This window comes from Manis javanica, chromosome 10 (genome assembly GCF_040802235.1).
Source record: "Manis javanica isolate MJ-LG chromosome 10, MJ_LKY, whole genome shotgun sequence".
Taxonomy (NCBI): domain Eukaryota; kingdom Metazoa; phylum Chordata; class Mammalia; order Pholidota; family Manidae; genus Manis; species Manis javanica.
The window spans coordinates 109,562,551-109,581,957 of record NC_133165.1 but is presented as its reverse complement, the minus strand read 5'-3'; the positions used below and the strand labels follow the sequence as shown (position 1 = coordinate 109,581,957).

The following is a 19,407-nucleotide window of genomic DNA, read 5'->3' as shown; positions in this document are numbered from 1 at the left end:
GCTGGCTTTCAGGCTGCCCCCCAGAAGTGGGACTGACTTACCTCCCATGCTGGCAAGCCGGGGCCCTCTGCAGGGCTACTGCTCCCCAGCTGGCCTGTGTCCTCCAAACCAGCCATAGCGGAGGTCTCTGCTCTACTTGTCACTTTGGTCTTTGGCCACTGGGTGGAGATGCAGGCAGGGCTGGATGGCTGGGCTGAGCTCTGGGGCCACTGCCGGGGGCCGTGTCCTTTGACTAGTGTGCTCTCCTGCCAGCCTTCGGGCTGGCTGTGTTGCTTCTGCTCCAGGGCATCTTTTGTGCCTGGGAAACCCAGTTCTGCCCCTGAAGCCGTGCCCAGGCCACCCCTGTGTCCAGCTGGGTCCTTGCTGGGCAGCTGGGCCTGCAGAAGCTCCACGAGGCCTTCCCAGTCCAGCCTGGGAAGATGGGAGTCAAGTGTTGGCTCCTCCCTGGGAGCCCAAGCCCCCTCTCTGGGGGCTCCAAGAAGGCCCAGGAGGTCCTTCCAGTCAAGCTCAGGGCACCTCTCAGTGCCAGTCAGGTGTGGGCATGCTCCCTCGGCCCCCCGGCCTGTGGCAGTCAATGTCTCAGACCTCCAGGACTGTGAGAACTCTGAGGGGCCCACTATGGAATTCTCTGGGGAGCTCATAGGCTGATGAGGACTGGACAGCTCTTGCAGGCTGCCCCAGCCCCTCTGAGCTGGCCTGTCTTGGGGTTCCAGCAGCCCATTACTGAGGGGCCCTTCCCAGGCCTCTGACTGTCCCCTGAGGCAAGTGGGGCCCCCTGGCTGCCCCCAGTTCTCTTCAGACTCCCTGGGAGGGCCCTTCCAGGTTTCCTCCCAGGCTCTGGCAGCCCCCTGACTGGGCTCCCCAAGTTCTTGCCAGGCCCCCATACTTGGGCCCTCCTCCTGGCTTCTCCAGCCTCTCTCTGGGTATCTGGCAGGGCCTCGGGATCCTGGAGTTTCCTCCTGACTCTGACACCCCTGCAGAGGCTGTCGTGGGCCCACCCGGCCACTTTCCAGAAGTCTCTCTGTCCGCTGCTCCCTCTCAGGGGTCCTGGGTGATGTCCTTGAGGGCAATGAGGGCCTCTGAAGCTGCCGGTTCCCCTCAGGCTGCCTCTCGGGGCTCCTGGGATGAGAGGGCTCTGCTCTGCTCCACTGGGCTGATTCTGTCTGCTTTACAAGCAGCTTGGTTACCTGAAGATGAGGTGAGGAGGTGGGTGAGGCCCCAGGACCAACAAGGTGTCTCTCTCTAGGAAGATGGAAAATTGGGATCTGAGCCAGGCCTCCAGGGAGAGGCAAGCTGTGTCTACACAGCAACCTGGACTAAAGCAGGACAAAAGTACCTAGGGTCACTGGATCCTTGAGGGTGTCAGCTCTTCCCTCGCACCCCCTGTCCTCAGTTTCAGGAAGAGATCTGCAAAATGCTGCTCACTTTCCTGGCTTCCCCTCCCGGCGGATACTGATTCCAGCCTGGGCTATCAGGTGCCGGAATTTCCACCACCGATATGCCTTTCCACCAGGTCAGGCCTTGCCCTCTAAGAGTTTCTTTAAAAATACAAACCCCCAACCTAGAAGAGACAGCTTTCAGAGCTGGGCTGATGCATCAGAGGCTTTCCCTAAAAACTTCTCAAGGCAGCAGTACTTAATGAAGGAAGGGGCAGCAAGGAAAAGCCATCTTCAAAGGACTAATCTGGGGTCCTTAGCAATTTTGCCAAGAGCTGCTGGCTTTTCAGGAGATGGGAAAGCTGAACACCCATGATTGGGACTCTGAGCCTTTCATACAGGACCCCTTCCCGGGCCCCCTGCCTGGCACTTGGGGGAGGGGAGAAGTAGTGGCCCACCCTTTGGGGGCCCAGGGCAGGCTGGCAGTGCTCACCTCCCTGCTGAGGGCAGGGCTGGACTGTCTTCGGAGAAGTTGGCTCTGACCTTGGCTGGGCCGCTGTGACCGCCCCTCATCCCAGGCCTGGAAGGCCCCCGGTGCCTCGGACTTCCTATGAGCAAATGTTGCCACCCCTCTGAGGGCCCTTGGGACTGTCCCACTCCCAGAACCCCAGCTCCTATACTCTTACCCCCAATGGGAGGGGACGTGGGAGATCCAGGGACCCACCACAGGCTCACTGAGGGGCCCTAAGTGAGCAATGATATTCTTAGGGCCTCAGTTTCCCCTTCTAAAAAATGAGGATGGTCGACACCATTCTATTCTCCCTGCCTTATGGAGTGATAAAATGAGAAAAGGGGTGAGCAAAGGTGGGGATCAGCTTTGGCCTTGACTGCCTCCTGTCTCCCTCAGTACTTTCTATTTCTGACAGCCCCCACCAGCAACCCACACTCACTCCCAGACAAAGTGGGACCAATCCATTAGACTGGTTAGAATTAAGATTTACTGAGCACCTACTGTGTACCAGGCACTGTGATGATCATAATGGAAAACATTTATTGGGCACTTCCTGTGTTCTGGGTGCCAAACCCTTGACCAGCTCATCTCATATCGCATAAATCTAGGAGGTAAGGTCAGGAGATGCAGAATGTAATGTGTCCCCATATTCCATTCTTTATACCCTCTTCCTGTCCATAAGGTAAGTTTTGGATTTCCCAGGCCCACCTATTTTTCCCCTCAGTTCTCAGGATTCCAGTTCTAAGCCTTGAAAACTCCAGGCCATCCTAGCTGTTGGGAAAAGAGCTCTCACCAAGATCAGAAGGAAGAAATATCTTCTCTTCCTCCAAAATTTTAGAAAGGCCAACACAACTGTCCATGCAAATGTCATTTCTAAGACACCTGGACTTCAGATGTTGGCTAATCCAATGAAGATAACTTCTAAGAGAAGCTGTAAAAAGTCCATATTTCCAGTTAGTTGTCTTGTTACATAATTGGTAGCCACGGTTATTAATATTTCACATGACATTTCTGTTGAAAGGTAGGAACACCGAACAAAATCTGGGCACATCTCTCCTCTCCCATATGGAAGGGGGTCAAAACAAAAAACTTAACCACTCCACTGGATGTTTATTTCAACAGGTCTGACTTTATCTCAGGTGACAAATGGAGCTCTGACTCTAATGACTGAACTGAACTGGGGGAAGCCTGAAACAGATGACCTGGTGCTGAGCCCCGAGCCCCGACCGAGCCAGCACAAAGGGAAGAGGAAACTGCTGAGGTCTGAGCAGAATCAGATGCTCGGCCCTCTGCCTCCAGCAGGAGAACTCTGCTGGAACTCTACACAGGCCTCAGAGAGAAGGAAATGGCTTTGGGTGTGTTGGGACTGTCTTAGGGCTTTTGCCGGTGTCATCAGAATCAGAGCCATAAAGTAATTTGAGTTTTTAGTGACTCTTACCTGACACCCAGGGAACCAAAGCTCCCTCCCCTGGGAGGAAGAGTTTCTAAGTTTGAGGGCCGCCTGATCAGGTGCAATTTTTAATCTAATTCGGAGAAGGGCAGTTCTTTGCTCTAAGGCCTTACAGTAAATTTCCCCCAGAACTGGGGGTAGGAGCATCTGTGATGCAAAAGCCCCAAATGTGGCTAGGTAGGGAAGACAATGGCAGAAAGTAGTCAGTGCAGGGTTGGGAAGTAAATGTATGCTCTTTTGAGTGGATGCATTTTCCATATAAACTCCAGCTTGCTCAGTGACCATCCCTTGTGAGAAGTCCCTCCACCCCTGCGTGAAACTGAAATAGGAGTGAAGGACTCAAGGAGTTGATGACTCCAACAGAGACCCAGCTTTCTGATGCTAAGCAGGAGTGTCCTCTCGGGCCATCTGTTCTGTTCCTGAGTGTTGGTGTGGCTATGCCAAGGGTGACAAAGGAAACTTTGGAATTTGGAAGTTAACAGGTCTAACTTTATCTCAACAGGTCTATCTTTATCTTCTTTTGGAAGCTTGGATGGGCTCTTCCACTTCCAGAGAGTATTAAAGGACAAAAGCCATCACATCTAGTAAATTCCATGAGGGCTCTGTTTTGAAGTCAAGAAACTATGAAACGATTATATTAGTCTAAGAGATTCCAAAGGCATCTAGTGAAAAAAAATGAAGATATCCAGCCAAAACTCCTAATGCTTTAATGTGATAGCCCTTCAAGAAAAGAATTCCAGACTTAGTTTGACAATGCTTGGACAGAGTAGATGCTCAATAAATAAATGTTCAATGAATGGGAAATGGGAGAAAATAAAAGTAAACTCTATAGCCACCCACTCATAAATTCATAAATTTCAGTCTGTCTTCTACAGATACTTAAATAGGCTTTACATTTTCAGGTTCAGAGGACAAATAGTTTTCTACTTGGAAAAAATGCCATATAAGAGGAAGACAATTACTCATAGTTATAACACTTTGGTTAACCATAAATAATCTATTCCACCAAAATGTATATATTGAATATATGTAGTTTTTTTGTATATCAGTTATACTTCAAAAAAATTTTTAAAAAGGTAATCAACTTCAAAGAGAATAAAATAAAATAGCAGTATCTATATAAAAACAATTAAATGGTTAACAAAAGCATAAGCACATTCCTGATTTCTATTATAAACCCTTTATCTCTCTAAAAGTTATCCCTGTAAGAAAAAGAAGAAAATTTAACTTTGGTTTAAGGACCTTGGTGTCTCTACTGAATTATCAAATAAAGGTATGTAACTTGACATCAGACCAAAAATAGTCATCATAAAAAGGCCAAAGACAAAGGGAGTTTTTAGGGCAGTAAAACTACCCTGATGATACCATAATATGGATACATGGCAAACATTTGTCCAAATCCACAGAATGTTCAACACCAAGAGTGAACTCCGATGTAAACTATGGACTCAGATATTGACGACGGGTCAATATAGGTCATGGATTGTAGCAAATGAACCACTGTGGTGCACAGATGTCAACAGTGCGGAAGGCTGTGTGTGAAGTGTGGGGAAGGGGGTCTGTGGGAACTCTCTGTACTTTCCATTCAATTTTGCTGTGAACCTGAAACTGCCTTAAGAAAATGAGTGCTTTTTCTTTAAAAAGAAAAAAAAAGGCCAAAGAATTATACTAATATTGGAGACCACAAAGTTGTCACCTTGATAGTAAATGGACCAAACTTATTGGAAAAGTAAATTTGAAGAATAAGAGAGGTTTCTCGTGGAGATGCAACTCTAAGAGAAAAATATTGCCTACTGGACAAAAAAGAGAGGAATTCTGGATACAAAATACTACCTGTTTCTTTAGGGTAAAAGGAAGGTTCTAAAATTAGGTTGTGGTGATGGTTGTTATCAACCTTTTGGTAAATACACTATAATTCACTGACTTGTACACTGTAAAAATTTGAGACTTCCAGACCTGCTTTTTGTTCTCTTGACTCAAACTAAAGGAATTCCAGCCCTGATCCTTGAAAATTGCAAGTCTGGAACTGCTGGCAAAAGAAATCTCAGCCAGCTCAGGAGGAAATGTTTCCCCTCCCTGCGGTTGTGGAAACGAGGATGCTGTGTGTGATCATAAACCACCTGGGCAGTGCTGCTGACCAAGGAGACTGGCAGGAGACCTGGACTTCAGGCCCTGTCTCAGGAAAGTCACAGTTAACCTCTTCAAGGTCTAATCCTGTGAGCCCTTTTACTTAAAAATATGTGGCTGTGGCCTTATGTTTTAAATTGACATCTTTGTCGTGCCCCAAAAGAACCATGATACTTTCTTCTTCTCTCTTATATAATGAGGGAAAACAAAATAAACCTCTGGCTCTGGATCAAACACAGGGTTTGAGACTTTAACCTCATTTAAATTAATGTACTAATGTTATCATTTTACAGATGAGGAAACTGAGGCTCAGGTAGGTCAAATTACCTTACCAGGTCACAGGTTGGGGAGCGGTTTTGATCCCAGGATTTGAACCAGCCTGCCTGACCCTGGTCTTTACTCTTAACCACTAGGCTGTGCACAGTATCATTTCATTGTCAAAAAACCCCAAAACCTCCTAAGATGTGGAAACAGAGAGAGAAGTGACTTGCCCAAGGTCACAGAGCCAGCAAGTAACAGGGTAGGGGTCTGGACCCTTTCCATCTGCCAACATAAGCCTGTGAACCTTCCAACTGTCCCTCGCCCGAGCCTCCTCCCCAGCCCACCTGGCTGACCCTTCCCGGGGCTCACCTGCGTTCTTGCCCGAAGAGGCGCTCCACCTCTGCACGGCCAGGGCTGCGGGTGCGCCCCCCGTTGCTGCGCTGGGGCCCTGGCTCCCTCTGCGCCAGCCTCCTGGGTGGGGGCAGGTCAGCCAGCATGGTATACTCCTCCCTCTCCAGGTTGTGCCTGGTCTCCCCAGGGGGTGCTGAGCCCCGGGAGCCCCCTGCGCTGCCTGGTGGAGGTGAGGAGGCCAGGAGAGCTAGGTCACTGTGGGGATGGCGGGGTGGGGAGGAGGCTCGCGGTGCATCCCGGTGCCCAATGCAGACTTGCGGGGGCATCACTGGGGAGCCATGCAGAGAGTCAGTGGAAGGGGCCAGGCTCTCCATACTAGTCCCTGGGGGGTCCTGGAAGAAGAGGGAGGGCTCAGGGGCCTGGCGTGGTGGGGAGGAGAAGGATGGTGCATCTCGGTGCCCAATGCACACAGGGGTGGGGATGTGGGGGGGCTCATGCAGAGAGTCTGTGGAGGGGACAAGGCTCTCGGTGCTGGCCCTAGGGAGATCCTGGAACAAGAGGGAGGGCTCTGGGGCCTGGCGTGGTGGGGAGGAGGCCCGAGGTGCATTGCGGTACCCAATACACACAGGTGGGGGGAACTGAGGAGGGTCGTGCTGGGGGGACTGGTTCTCAGTAACTGATGTATCTGTGAGGAAGGGGAAGGGGTCAAACTGAGTGTGGCGGGGAGGTGAGGAAGCCCGGGGGGCATCCCGGTGTCCAATGCACACAGCCGGGGGCATGTAGGGGGGATCGTGGTGGGGCAACTCACCTTCAGATGCATGGGAGTCTGGGAAGAAGGAGAAAGGGTCATGTTGCAAATAGCGAGGAGGTGAAGAGGCTCTAGGGGCATCCCGGTGCCCAATGCACACGGCACAGGGAGGCGGGGAGGGCTCAAGAGAGGGCTGGGATGACCTGCGGGGAGCGGGGTTCAGAGGCGAGGAAGTCCGGGAGGCATTGTGGTGGCCCGGGTTAAGGGAGGAGGAAGTGGCCCCGGATGGTGAGTGGTGTTGCATAGGGCCAGAGGACAGGGGCGGGTCACGCTGAGCTGGTCTACTTTGAGTCTGAGGCCTGTCACTTTGAGTTGGCCGAAGGGTGATCGATGCCCAGGGAATCTCACTTTGCTTGGAGCGAAGTGGGGAAGAAGTTCGGGGACCTTCACTCTGGGTTGGCCGGAGGGGAAAGGAGGCCCAGGGGATATCTTTGTTGGTACGATGGGGAGAATTCCTGGGATTGTTCCACTGAGCGGAGCGACGGGGAGATGATCGTCCAGGATTGTCCTGCTGGGTGCAGCACTGAGGGGAGGAGGCCCCAAGGTTGTCTCGCCGAAAGGAAGAGGATAGCAGATTGTCCCTTTGGGTATGAGAAGTTCTGGGATTATCCCTTTGAGTACAAGAGGTTTTAGGGTTGTCTCGTTGGATAGAAGAGGCTCTGGAGGTGTTCTGTTGAATATGAGAAGTTCTGGGGGTGTCCCGTTGGGTGGTTCGGTTGGGAGATGAGGCTCTGGGGGTGTCCCATTGAGAGGTCCGGTTGGGAGATGAGGCTCTGGGGGTGTCCCGTTGGGTGGTTCGGTTGGGAGATGAGGCTCTGAGGGTGTCCCATTGGGTGGTTCGGTTGGGAGATGAGGCTCTGGGGGTGTCCCGTTGGGTGGTTCGGTTGGGGGATAAGGTTCTGGGGGTGTCCCGTTGGGAGGTCCGGTTGGGAGAGGAGGCTCTGGGGATGTCCTGTTGGGAGGTCCGGTTGGGAGAGAAGGTCCTGGGGGTGTCCCGTTGGGAGGTCCGGTTGGGAGAGGAGGCTCTGGGGATGTCCTGTTGGGAGGTCCGGTTGGGAGAGAAGGTCCTGGGGGTGTCCCGTTGGGAGGTCCGGTTGGGAGAGGAGGCTCTGGGGATGTCCTGTTGGGAGGTCCGGTTGGGAGAGAAGGTCCTGGGGGTGTCCCGTTGGGAGGTTCGGTTGGGAGAAGGGGCTCTGGGGGTGTCCCGTTGGGAGGTCCAGTTGGGGGAGAAGGTTCTGGGGGTGTCCCGTTGAGCGATTCTTGCAGGGGAGGATGCTCTGGGGGTGTTCTGCTGCGTGGGAGAAGTCCTGGGGGTGTCCTGTTGGGCAGACGAAGTCCTGGGAGTATCCCGTTGGGTGGCTCGGTGGAAAGAAGAGGCTTTGGGGGTGTCAGGTTGTGTGAAAGCCGTCTGGCTAACTCCCTTTTGGGCAGAGCGATGGAGAGAGGGGGCTTGGTGGGTGGCACTTCGAGGTCCACTCTGTGGTGTCGCAGAGGAAGCCTGGCTTAGCGTTGACCGGTGCGGCTCCAAGGAGAAGTACCCACTTTCTCCCCGGAGCTTTGCCCAGTGCTGTCCAGTATTTCGGCTCCCACTCTCAGTGTCTGGAGAGAGAAGAAGCCAGTTCAAGGTAAGGGGAGAGGCCAGGCAGCTCTCACACGTGACCTTTCTTTGTCCCCTGGGACAGATGGTTAGGGAAGACCCTACACTTTCCTCTTGGAAGACCCACAGTCCAGACCAAGTGGCTCCACCCTCTGACCAAAGCAGAGGAGGAGGGCTTTGATGTCTCTCTCAAGCCTGACTGAGGCTAGAAATTTGAAATTGAGACTCAAGCCGACTCAGTGGTGGGGGAGGTGTCAGAGCTGGAAAGTCATGTGACTCGGGAGTCCACAGACAAGTCAGAGAAGAAGCATCCGCAGAGAGAGCAGCCGGACAACAGCCTGAGGGACCCCAGGAAGGGAGAGGCGGGCCAAGCATCAGGTGCCTGACAACTTCCCGTTCCCTGTTCTACTTCCCACAACTGGATTCCAAGAAATTTCGCCATTTCTTTTAATGGGCCTCTTTCTTGTGTGAGAACTCTAGAAAGCTCCCATTCCTTAAACCCAGAGGTTCCTGCCCTGAGGCCCGCGATGGGATGGGCCAGCAGCATCAGCCTCACCTGGGAGCTTGATAAACATGTGTACCCTCAGGGCCCACCCTGGGCACAGGGCACCAGAATCCACATTTTAATAAGATTCCCAGGCAATCTTCATGCACGTTACAATTTAAGAAGTCCTGGTCTAAGGGATTAATGTAACTGCCCTGAAGAGGGACTCTTGCACAACTCCCATCACCATGAATGGGCCACCATGATCTCAGTGTCACCCTCAACCCTGCTCAGTCCCTTGGTCACTGAGCATGTGGTGGGCACCCGCTGTGTGCACACCCCTGGGCTGGTGCTTCAGGAGAGAAGCACAGTGCCTTGGCCTCATCTTGACAAGCCATGACTGCCTTCACTGAAGGCCATGCTGAAGATCCCGCCTCCTCCCACTTTGAAAGCTCTGCTTTCTCCAGACCCTCTGAGCTAGCGCCAGTGAAGTCTGAATTTCCAGCACCCAGCAGGGAACTGGCACCGAGCCCACAGAGGCACTAGGAATTCTCAGTGTTCTTGTCTGAGGGCCTGCGACCCTCCAAATCCATCTCCTCCCTCCTCCCCACTCGCAGCTACTCTCATTTCTCTCCTGGATGGTAGCAATAGTCCTCCAACATGTGGATCTAGCCCAAGGTCAACTTCCACCCAGGGAGACCCTTTCCCAAAGCAAACCTGGTGAGCTCACCCCTGCTTATAATGGGAGACAGAAAAGCTATCAAGATTGGAGTAAATGAAGGAGACGTGGTAACCAAGTGCAGTGTGGGATCCTGGGCCAGAAAGGGACAGCAGTAGTGGGAAAATGGGTGAGTATGAATAAAGTTTGTAGGTTAGCAGGACTGTGCCAGTGTTAACTTCTCAACTTGATCACTGTGCTATGGTAATGTGAGATGTCAACATTCATGGATCCCAGGTGAGGGGTACAATAGAGACTCTCTGTACTTCGTATCTTTGCAACTCTTCTATACATCTAAAATTATTTCAAATTAAAAGGTTAGAAGAAACTTGTGGGGCTCCAAACTGCACTGGGAATAAAATCCAGGGATTTCCCATGGCTGGCAAGAGAGTCTGCCTGCCCCCACAAGCCTCTGGACTAAGCACTGGTAAGGGCCTAGCCTTCTTGTTTTCCATTCTAAGTCCTGGGCTTAGAAAAGCACTTAGCACACCAGCATGCTCAATGATACTGTGCTGCCACCTTCCAGTTCTGAGTTCTGCCTTGTCCTGGAGTCTTCCCACCCTCTGAGCATGGGTGCTGGCAGAGATGGCATTTGCCACCACTCCCAGGGGCTCGCAGCCAGGTCAGTGCCTCCAGCGCCGGCTTCTTCTCTTCCCTGTCCATCTTAAGCATCCCTTTGAGCCTGGCCCACCCAGGATCTGACTTCACTCCTGTAGCCCCCTTGGTGGGCATACAGGACAGGCTCTACAGACATCCTAGGGCATGCTGTGCCCTGTCCCTCTGCCAACGGGGCTCTGCGCAGTCTGTCCCACAAAGTGTCCTGTGCAGATTCGGAGGTGCCCCCAGAGAGATGTTAAGGATTTCCAGGCATCTTAGAGATGTCCTCCTGGCCTTAGCCCCCTGCCTGCAATTTCAGAATCTGCCACCAGGTGGCCAGTGGTGACCACCTTTGATCAAACAAGTCACACAGTAAAGGTCCCCCCCCAGTACCACCCTTGTGTTTAGGAGCAAAAAGCAAGTATTTAGTACACAATCCCACCTGCCCATCAGGCCATTCCCACCCCAGGGTGTCATTTGGTTCCTTTGTGCTATTATTCCCACACACCCTCACCCCAGTGCTTGAGAGGCCGAGGCAATGGGGGTGGGGTGGTGACAAGATCTTATTGATGTTTTTGAAAGATGGCTTCAGCTGCTGTGGCTGGAAAGGGCCAGGCAAAAACAGGAGAGCTTGAAGGGGCAGTTGGCCAGAGGGTGCTGGTACAGATGGCAAGAAAGGCAGAAATCTCAGGTGTGTTTCGGAGGCAACACCGACCAAAAGTGCTGCTGATTGGACACAAAGGGTAAAGGAAGAGAAAAATTAGGACAACACAAGACTTGGAGCCTAAGCCACTAGAATGGTGGTGATGTAGAACAGGCTGCAGGAGAAACAGGTCTGGAGGGAGGGTCTGATTGCTGGTAACCCCCCCACACCACCTCCTCTCCCCACCTCCCATGCTCTGCAAGCTCCCATTGCCTGTACTGGGCTCACACACTCGGGAGATGCTGACCAGTGTCATGGGCATCTGTGGGCTTGGTGGCAGCCTTCTTTCCCCTTTCTCTGGGAATAGGATCACCCTGGCTTCCTTTGGGCAATCTCCTTTCCCCCACTCTCAGGCCACGAGGTTTGTACAGGGGGTTGACCCCATCTGATCACCAGGTTGGATATACAACTCATGGTGGGTCCCCCAGGGAGAACCCTTCCTGGGACTTTAATTATACCAATTGGGAAGATTGTGCCCTCTTTCTTGGGAGGTGATAAGCAGGTAGAATACAGTCTGGTACCGCTGCTCATCATGCTACTACTGGGGGAGGTCTAGCTGAGAATGAAGCCAATACAGAAGAAAACATAGCTGAGACCAGATTTCTGATACTGTTTGAACACCTGGATCCAGCTATGCCTGAAGTCACATCCCTCTAAATTTTTATGTATGTGAGATATTCCATTTGTGTTCAGCCAGTTTTTGTCTATTGCAACCTGATCCTAACTAACCGGTCATGAGATGATATATTTAAAGCAGGTAGCATGGCACATCATGGCTGCTACATAACTACAGGGGAACTGTTACTATTGCTAAGACTCAGGCTACCAAAGTGAAATGTGCCCAGGGACTCAGATGACCAATGGGATGGCTCTCTGGGTCCCAGGTCCCAGGCTATCACCGCACCTGTGATCACAGGGACCTCCTTTTTCTGGCCTGCAGCATCTCGTCCTGCAGGGGGCTGGGTGAGGAGATGTGGAGCCCTTCGGGCACTGTCAGCTCTTGGCCCCTCCTGGGGCTTCCTCGGGATCATCACAGTGAGCTCGTCCCAGGCGGGCGCCTCCTTCCACCACTCGTCAGTGTCCCAGTTCTGCCAGAGAAGGGGAGGAGAAAGCGAAAGGGCAAGGAACAGACACTGAATAAGCACCTGCTGTATACCTAGCTCGCTGCTGGGCTCTTTGCAGGTGTTAACTCAGATAATCTTAAATCAACTCTGTAAGGCAGCCTGTCCATTGGAGCCAAGAGCTTGCTCAAAGTCACACAGCTGGAAAATGGTTTATGTGAGAGGGGATTTGAACCCAGGCAGTCTGAGCATGTGGTATGAGGGCACTGGCATGGCAGCCCCCTCCTGAGACACTCCCAGGGTCCAGAGAGGTGGGTTCAAAGCGCGGCCCCTTCACTTCCAAGATGTGGGGCTTCCCTTCTCTGGGCCTCAGTTTTCCCACCCCCAAACCTTAAAGCTGGTGGTAAGCTTTCTTAAGCCCTTGCCTACCTTCCCATCTTTGGCCCAGGAAGTTCATAGATAACCTGCCCCTTCTGCTCCAGGACAGCCCTTTGAGGGGTGAAAACCCTGCCCCCCCAAGTTTCCCTGGGTCTCTCTTCTCCCGGCCAAATAGCCCCCAGCCCTTGCCGGTGCACCCCCACCCCGACCTGCTCCCTTTTCTCTGTCCCTTGGAAATCTATGCCAGGGCTGGTCACGGGCTCGGCAGGGTGTGACCAGGGCAGGGCTTAGGGCCAGTCCCATGCTTGCTCTGGACACCACGCCCAACACCCTGGTCCTCTGTGATTTGAGAGGTTTTGGCAGCCTGAGCCCGCTGCTGATTCACTGGAACTTCCTGTGAACTGAAACTCCTTCTTCCCTCTTTGCAGAGCTAGACTCTCGGCCCCCTGTGCTGGCCCTGCAGAGACCCCTTCCCCTCCCAGGTGGTTGGTCTGGGTGGCCTGAGGCTCCAGCCAAGTCTCCAGGTGACCCTGGCCCAGTTCCCTGGTGTGAGAGGCTCAGCCATTGTCTGGACATTTGGGTGAGACCTCAGGGCTGGCACAGAGGGTGATCTGCCCTTGCTCCTGGCCTCCTGCGCCCAGCTCACCGTGGAGGACGCGCTGCTGGTATCATCAGGGGTGTCACAGGCAGGGCTGGAGCTGGGGCCAGAGTCAGGGCCCTCGTCGAAGCTGCCGCACGGTGGGGAGGCCAGGCCCTCCAGATAGGGCACTGCCCCTGGTTCCCAGCTCCTGCCTCTGGAGGCGGCTCTGGAGCCCTCTGCAGGAAGCTCTGCCAACGGGCCCCTGGGAGAGGACACAGATTCATGACTTTTTCTCCAGAAAGGAATGGGAATGAGGGAGTAACACCTCCACCCAGGGACACCCACACCTTACATTAGAGTGGAAGAGCCAAAACTGAGGGATCTCTGTGATGGTTCTTTACATGAGCTGCCATGTCTAGCTACAACCTCCTTTTGAAGTGAGTGTAGTGATTCCTGTTTTACAGATAAAGAAACTGAGTCTCAGAGAGGTCAAGGGACTGACCAAGTTCACAGAGCGAAGGCAAGACAGAGCTGCATTGTGAACCAGGGCTGTGGCCCCAGCACCAACCCTCTGTCACTGGATTAGGAGTGGGGTCCTCAAGCTCAGTAAGAGAGGAAGATAGAATTGCATGGGGCTAACAGGGGTCTTTGAGAGACTGATATTTTAAAACTGTGCAAAGGGAACCAGGAAATGTGAGCAGGCTGTGGACCATGCCCACTTCAGGGCAGGTGCATAGCTCTCCATACCATGGAGTGAAGCTGAGCTAGGGCCTGAGGGAATGCCCACAGCCTGCCTGTGTGGACTGACCCTGTGACCCACACCAACAGCCATCAGACAGGTGCTGCCAACATGAAGGGGTATCAGATGGGGTGGCTAAAGGCATCCTACCCTAGGGAGGCCCTCCCCAGCCCCCAGGGCTCTACCTACCTCTCAGGCCCTGGACTGAAGCCCAGGCCCACCACAGACTGGCAGCAGGAGGTTGGAGCACCAAGTGGGTCCTCAGGTGCAGGCAGGCGGCGGGGCAGGTCACAGTAGGGTACCTCAGCACTTGGAGGGCTCCTGGGATCCTGGGACAGAATTGGAGAGAGGAGGCAGCTCATGGCCCACGTGGGGGATCCCCTCCCCTGCCCAGTCCCTCCCCCCATCTCCTCCTGGTGGTGTGGAAGAACCTCCCAGCATCTCCTGGGATATCACACTTCTCCAGGAGAGCTGCCTGTCAAGATGGAAGCGCCCCATGGGACCCACGCCGGGGTGCTGGCAGAGGTACACAGGGTGTGCATGCATGCATGTGTGTATAGGTATGTGTGTGTGTGTAAAGCCATTGCGTGTGCAAGTATGCACACATGCATGCATGTATATGCAAATCCAGTGGGTACTCTAATGCATATGTTTGCACAGGTGCATGGAAGTTTATGTATATGTGTGTGTTGGCACATATGTGTGTGTGAGTTTGAGGACGTGAAGTGACAAAAGGCCCCAAAGGGGACAAGGGTGAGGAGGGAGGGTAGAGGACGCAGGATTAAGCCAGCTTGCAGAATGAAGGAAAAGGTCTGAGGGAGGAAGAGGTAGGCTGGGAGAGGAGGAGATGGGAAAATAAGTCCTTGGAGGACAGAACAGGTTTGCCCTACTAAAGGACGGGTGGGGGGCTCCGGGGCTAGGGGGTCAAGGCCCCAGGGGCAAGGGCGGGGCCCTAGCCACTGCTTCTCCCTCCAGCCCTCAGCAAGGCCACACCTGGAAAGGCTGGTGCTGGGCTTACCCAGGGGGAACGGCTGCTCACCTCCCAGAAGGCCCCCCCACTCCTCTCCACCTCCCGGGGTGGCAGGGCCCTCCCCGGTGGTGGGAGAAAGCGGCCACAGCACCCTGTACCCTGCCTTGTCTCAGGTTACCTGGGCTCTGGTGGCTGCGGCTGTCGGCTGTCAGCACCCTCGTTCCCGGGGGGCTCCAGCTCAGGCCCCCACGCTGCCGCCCTCCCAGGCCACAACTCTGAGCCGTGGCAGCAGCGGCCGAGGCAGTGGAAACCTTAGAGGGGCGGGCTGCAGGAACAGGGGCCCCTCATTACTGTTTCATAAGCCAGGGCCTAGCCAAGAACAATGCGGGACATGACACCGGGGTAACCTGATCCCTGTGGCTCACCTGAGAGCCGGCTGGGCGGGGGCCTAGGCATGGCTCCCTGGGGACCTTGGAGCGTAGAGCCCAGGGCCAAAGCCACAGCCCCAGGGTGGGCACAGACTCCAGTGGTTCCAAGAAGGCTACCAGAGGCAGGACCCGGGCAGTGGCGAGGAGTGGGGTCTGGGTGTCTGTGGCGCCCTCCAAGCCAGAGGAGGTCTGTCTGGGTTCAGTTTCGTCCCCTGCCCCGGAGCCAGATTCTGATCAGAGCCCGGCAGCAGGAGGTGTCAGATCCACAGCCCAGCCTGGCGCCTTGGCTGCCCTGGGGACCTTGCCACGTGAATGAGGAGCAGTTCACTGGGCATCACCAAGGGGTCCCAGCCCAGCTGGGCCCAGGAGGACCCAGCGCCCAACCTGGCACCCCATCCCTTTCACCCTGTGCCCCTATTACTGCCCACCGCCCACATGAGCGGTCCAGCAACCAGTCCCCAGCTCTGATTTCCTGTCTAGGCAGTCAGCATAGGCTCTGTCCTCAGACAGACATCAGGCCCAATCCTGGCACCTCCACCTTCCAGCTGAGTGACCTCAGACAGCCTTCCCTCCCTGAGCCCGGGTTTCTCTATAAAACTGGGATGGTAAGAGGACCCACCTCCAGGAGCGCTCTGAGAATTAAATGACTTAGTGTTTGTAAAGGGCTTAGAGCAGTGCCTGGTCTGTACCTTCCTCAGTATAATTATGTAAAAATATCAAATAGAACTTTATTAGTGTTAAATCAATAGAATGTTAAATACTCTTGAGAATACATGAAAAGGGGTGTATGATTTCCAGGGATAACTGGTCCCCAGATCTCCCAGGCTATGGGGGGCTCAACTGAGAATAGGGCAGAGAGGCAGACGGCCCAGGATCCTAGGAGAGCTGGAGCAACCATTAGCGAAGGGTTGCCCTGGGACCTGGGGCCATTTTTGCATAGGGCAGGGTAGGTGCTGATGTCAGAACCTGTTCCAGTCCTGGGAGATACTTTCGTCAGGTCCCACAGGGATAAGCTGGCGCCCAGGTGTAATGAGGGACCCACCTGGGAACCGCACACACAGCTCCATCAAGGGTGGGGATGCTTTTTTAACACACAGTTTATGACTCCAGTTTTTGAAACTGCTTGTCTGTGAGCAAGACTTTTCATCCGCACCAGACACTGATGACTTGAGAGCCCCTATCACCCACCAAGGTCTGGCTCCTGAGCTTGTATACTCAGCAAAGCCACTGTCTCCAGGGCGCCCCCCACAGGCACCCCTCACTCATCACCAGGGACAGCTCCACGCAGGGCTCCCATCCCCACTACCCTGTCTCAGGAAATACCTTCCAAGTCAGCCATGTTCCACCCCCTGTGTCACTCAGTCACCAAATCCTTTAGATTCTCCTGTGCAGTCAGTTCTGAAATAAGCCCAGTGGTCTCCATTTCAAAGTTTCTGTCATCTCTGCCATGAGTAATTATACCTTTTCCTCACTGGTTACCTCAATTCATCATTCCCTGCACTCCATTCTTTGCCCTGCAGTGAGAGTGGCTTTGGAAAATGCTAATCTGATCACATTACTCCCCTGTTTAAAATCTCCAATGGCTCCCCAAGTGTCAGGAAAAAGTCCCAACTCCTCAGTATGTCACAAGGCCCCCAAAGGCCCGGTGAGACTCAGCCATTCTCCACCCTTCTTCTGGAGTTCCTCTGCCCCTCCATCTCACTGGCCTCCAAGGTGCCTCCTCCTTTCTGCCTCAGGGCTTTTGCACACACAGCTCCCTTCCTCTCCTCCTCTTCTGGACTTCCCTGGCCAAGGCCCCCACAGCCTTTACCAAGCAGCTGCAATGTCACTTTCTGGGAGAAACGTTCCCTGATGCCCTATCATTTGCCTTGTCCACTCGCTGTTCTTTCACATCATTTACAACTACCATGATTACATAATTATTTGCATGATTATTTTCTTAGTCTCCATTTCTCTTGCTGGACTACAAGCCCCCACAAACCTGGGACTGCCTGTTTTATTTACCACTGTTTGCCCAGCATGTAGCTTAAGGCCCGGCACATTGTAAGCAGCTATTCAATCTGTGTGAACACATGAGCTGGCCCAAGATCTCAGCCAGGAAGAGATGGGACTGAGACTAGAACTCAGACCTGTCTGAATCCAAGAGGAAACTATCGTGTATTGAATTAACCATGTGAGCCTTGGTCTGAATCTGACTTGGCTGCCAGACGCTCTGAATGAGAAGCCTGTTGCCCCACTTCCCGATTAGGAGAGTGAAGCAGAGAGGCATTAAAGATACACCTAAATGAGCGAAGGTCACACAGCACGTAAATGGCAAACCGAGGAGAGGAATTCTGGCCTGCCTGGCTCAAAGTTGAATGGCAGTTCCCTTACATTGTCAACCTCTTGGAGCCTAATGCCCTGCATGGAACTGGTTTCCAGGCTCAAGAGGAGCCTCAGGACCCTCTGGGAATGATGGAGCCGTAGTGGGTTGAGGCTGGGAGTGCCTGTAGAGGGCTTGCCCTAGATCCCAGTGTGAGAAAACACCTCCCCTTTCACTCCTTCAATTCCTTCAAAGAGAACACCTCCAGGAGGTGCTGGAGTATCTTTAACGCCTCTTAAACACCTGCCAATATCCTTTTTAACAGAAAGACAGCAGGACTCAGGCTCAGAGCCTTCAGCTGACAATACTCTATAGTTAGAAGTTAATGACATTTTGATTTTCGTTCTTTTGAACCTTCTATATAAAGGTCATGATCCTAGTTTTCTATTTGTGATGGTAATGTAAAGTTTTGTCTTAGTAAAAGTGAAAAAAGGGTGTTGATTTAAGGAACAATTAAGCTAAGTAAGAGATTATATGAGGCTATAGCAAAAAACTCATAAAAGCAGGAGGAGAAAGGCTGGCACTTGGGAAACATAACATGGTCCCACCACCTCAACATAGAGATGGGAAAACTGAGGCTCTGCCCAGGAGGAAGTCCAGTATCTGGGTTCAACTGCAAGTTAGTGGCCCAGCCAGGCCCAGCCCATCAGATGCCCCATCCCAAACCACCACAACCACTCAGGAAAGCTGACCCACCTGGTGCCTTGCTCTGTGGGCCTCCTCAGGGTGGAAGCAGTTTTGACAGCAGCTCTGGGCAAACTCACTGGCCTCAAAGTGTTCACAGGGGGCAAGCCCAGACACCCCCTCCATATTGGCTGAGTCGGGCCGGGGGAGCTCTGGTGATCCAATGGTGGGGCCTGGGAAGAAGCGGGGAGACAAGGACCAGGCGACTCCTGGCTGGCAGGCCATCCAGATCCCAGTCCCAGGTTGGCCCTGCACAGACAAGGACCAAGGAAACAAGGTTACCTGCCACTCATTCATCTCTTCACTTATTCACTCAACAAACATTCATTAAGTACCCACGAAGCACCAGGCATTCTGCCAAGCATTTGACAGGTGATTGCTAGCTGTTACTGAGGTGTTGCTTAAAGTGTGTTCTGGGGACCCTGAAGGATACTCAGCTGAGCTGCTCATTCAATGGATGTTCCCAGTCCCCCCCGCCCCGAGGATCTGCCCAGACAGGATCTCTGGAGGTGAAGCCTGGGGGTGTGCATTTTAAACAAATCCCCTAGGTGATTCCAATGTACCCCAAAGTTTGAGTGCCTTAGTTATCCTGCATTATAGATCAGACTAATGCCCACTTCAGATGAGGCAGCTAAGGCCCACAGAGGTGCCATAACTTGCTGAAGGTGCCAGTGGCTAAACTGTATGCAAATCCAGGTCTGTGTGCCTCTCCACTGTCTGTGGAAGCGAGGGGTGGTGGGCCACACTGACAACTCACACAGGTCCTCAGGAAACTCTGGGAGTGAGGCAAAAGGGGCACCAGGCATTTTCAGAGTCAAGGGCAAAGTCAGGGACAAAAATAACTGACCTAAAGTCACACAGCAGGTTTTGGCAGAGCTTAGCCAAAGAGAAACTGGTGTCTGCCTGGAGCACAGGGCTTTCCCTTCTGGTTACCACCGAGGGCTCCAACACTGTGCTCTTGGAGGTGGGGAGGGGGGCCCAAACAGTAGTGACTTGAAGAACCCCAGGGTGGGAGTGGGGTGAGAGGAATCCATATCCCCAGACGCCATGTACCTTATGGTGACTTCCGGTCAGAGGCTCAAACCAGGTCTCACCTGGTGAGTTTCCTCCAAACGGCCCAGGGGAGCCAGCCTTAACTGCCAGTTTCAGCTGAGCGCTAGGGAATTTCACGTCCTTCCCTGGGGCAGCCAGGGCCAAGGCTCCTGGCTTCTTCTCTACCATT

The 19,407-nt window shown here is 53.3% G+C and overlaps 1 protein-coding gene across 1 annotated transcript in view; it reads right to left on the bottom strand.

Annotated features, from left to right (window-relative positions):
* The window catches only part of TRIOBP (TRIO and F-actin binding protein), a 49,496-nt gene extending 31,128 nt beyond the window's left edge, over positions 1-18,368 (bottom strand). The window contains exons 1-7 of the mRNA XM_017653070.3: positions 18,198-18,368; positions 13,931-14,070; positions 13,069-13,264; positions 11,888-12,071; positions 6,095-8,483; positions 1,870-1,984; positions 42-1,187 (exon numbers count right to left, since the gene is read on the bottom strand). Of these exons, the coding sequence (XP_017508559.3) occupies positions 42-1,187; positions 1,870-1,984; positions 6,095-8,483; positions 11,888-12,071; positions 13,069-13,264; positions 13,931-14,070; positions 18,198-18,311 (4,284 nt within the window). The 5' untranslated portion in view covers positions 18,312-18,368. The remainder of the gene's footprint in view (positions 1-41; positions 1,188-1,869; positions 1,985-6,094; positions 8,484-11,887; positions 12,072-13,068; positions 13,265-13,930; positions 14,071-18,197) is intronic.
* Between the last annotated feature and the right edge of the window lie 1,039 nt (positions 18,369-19,407).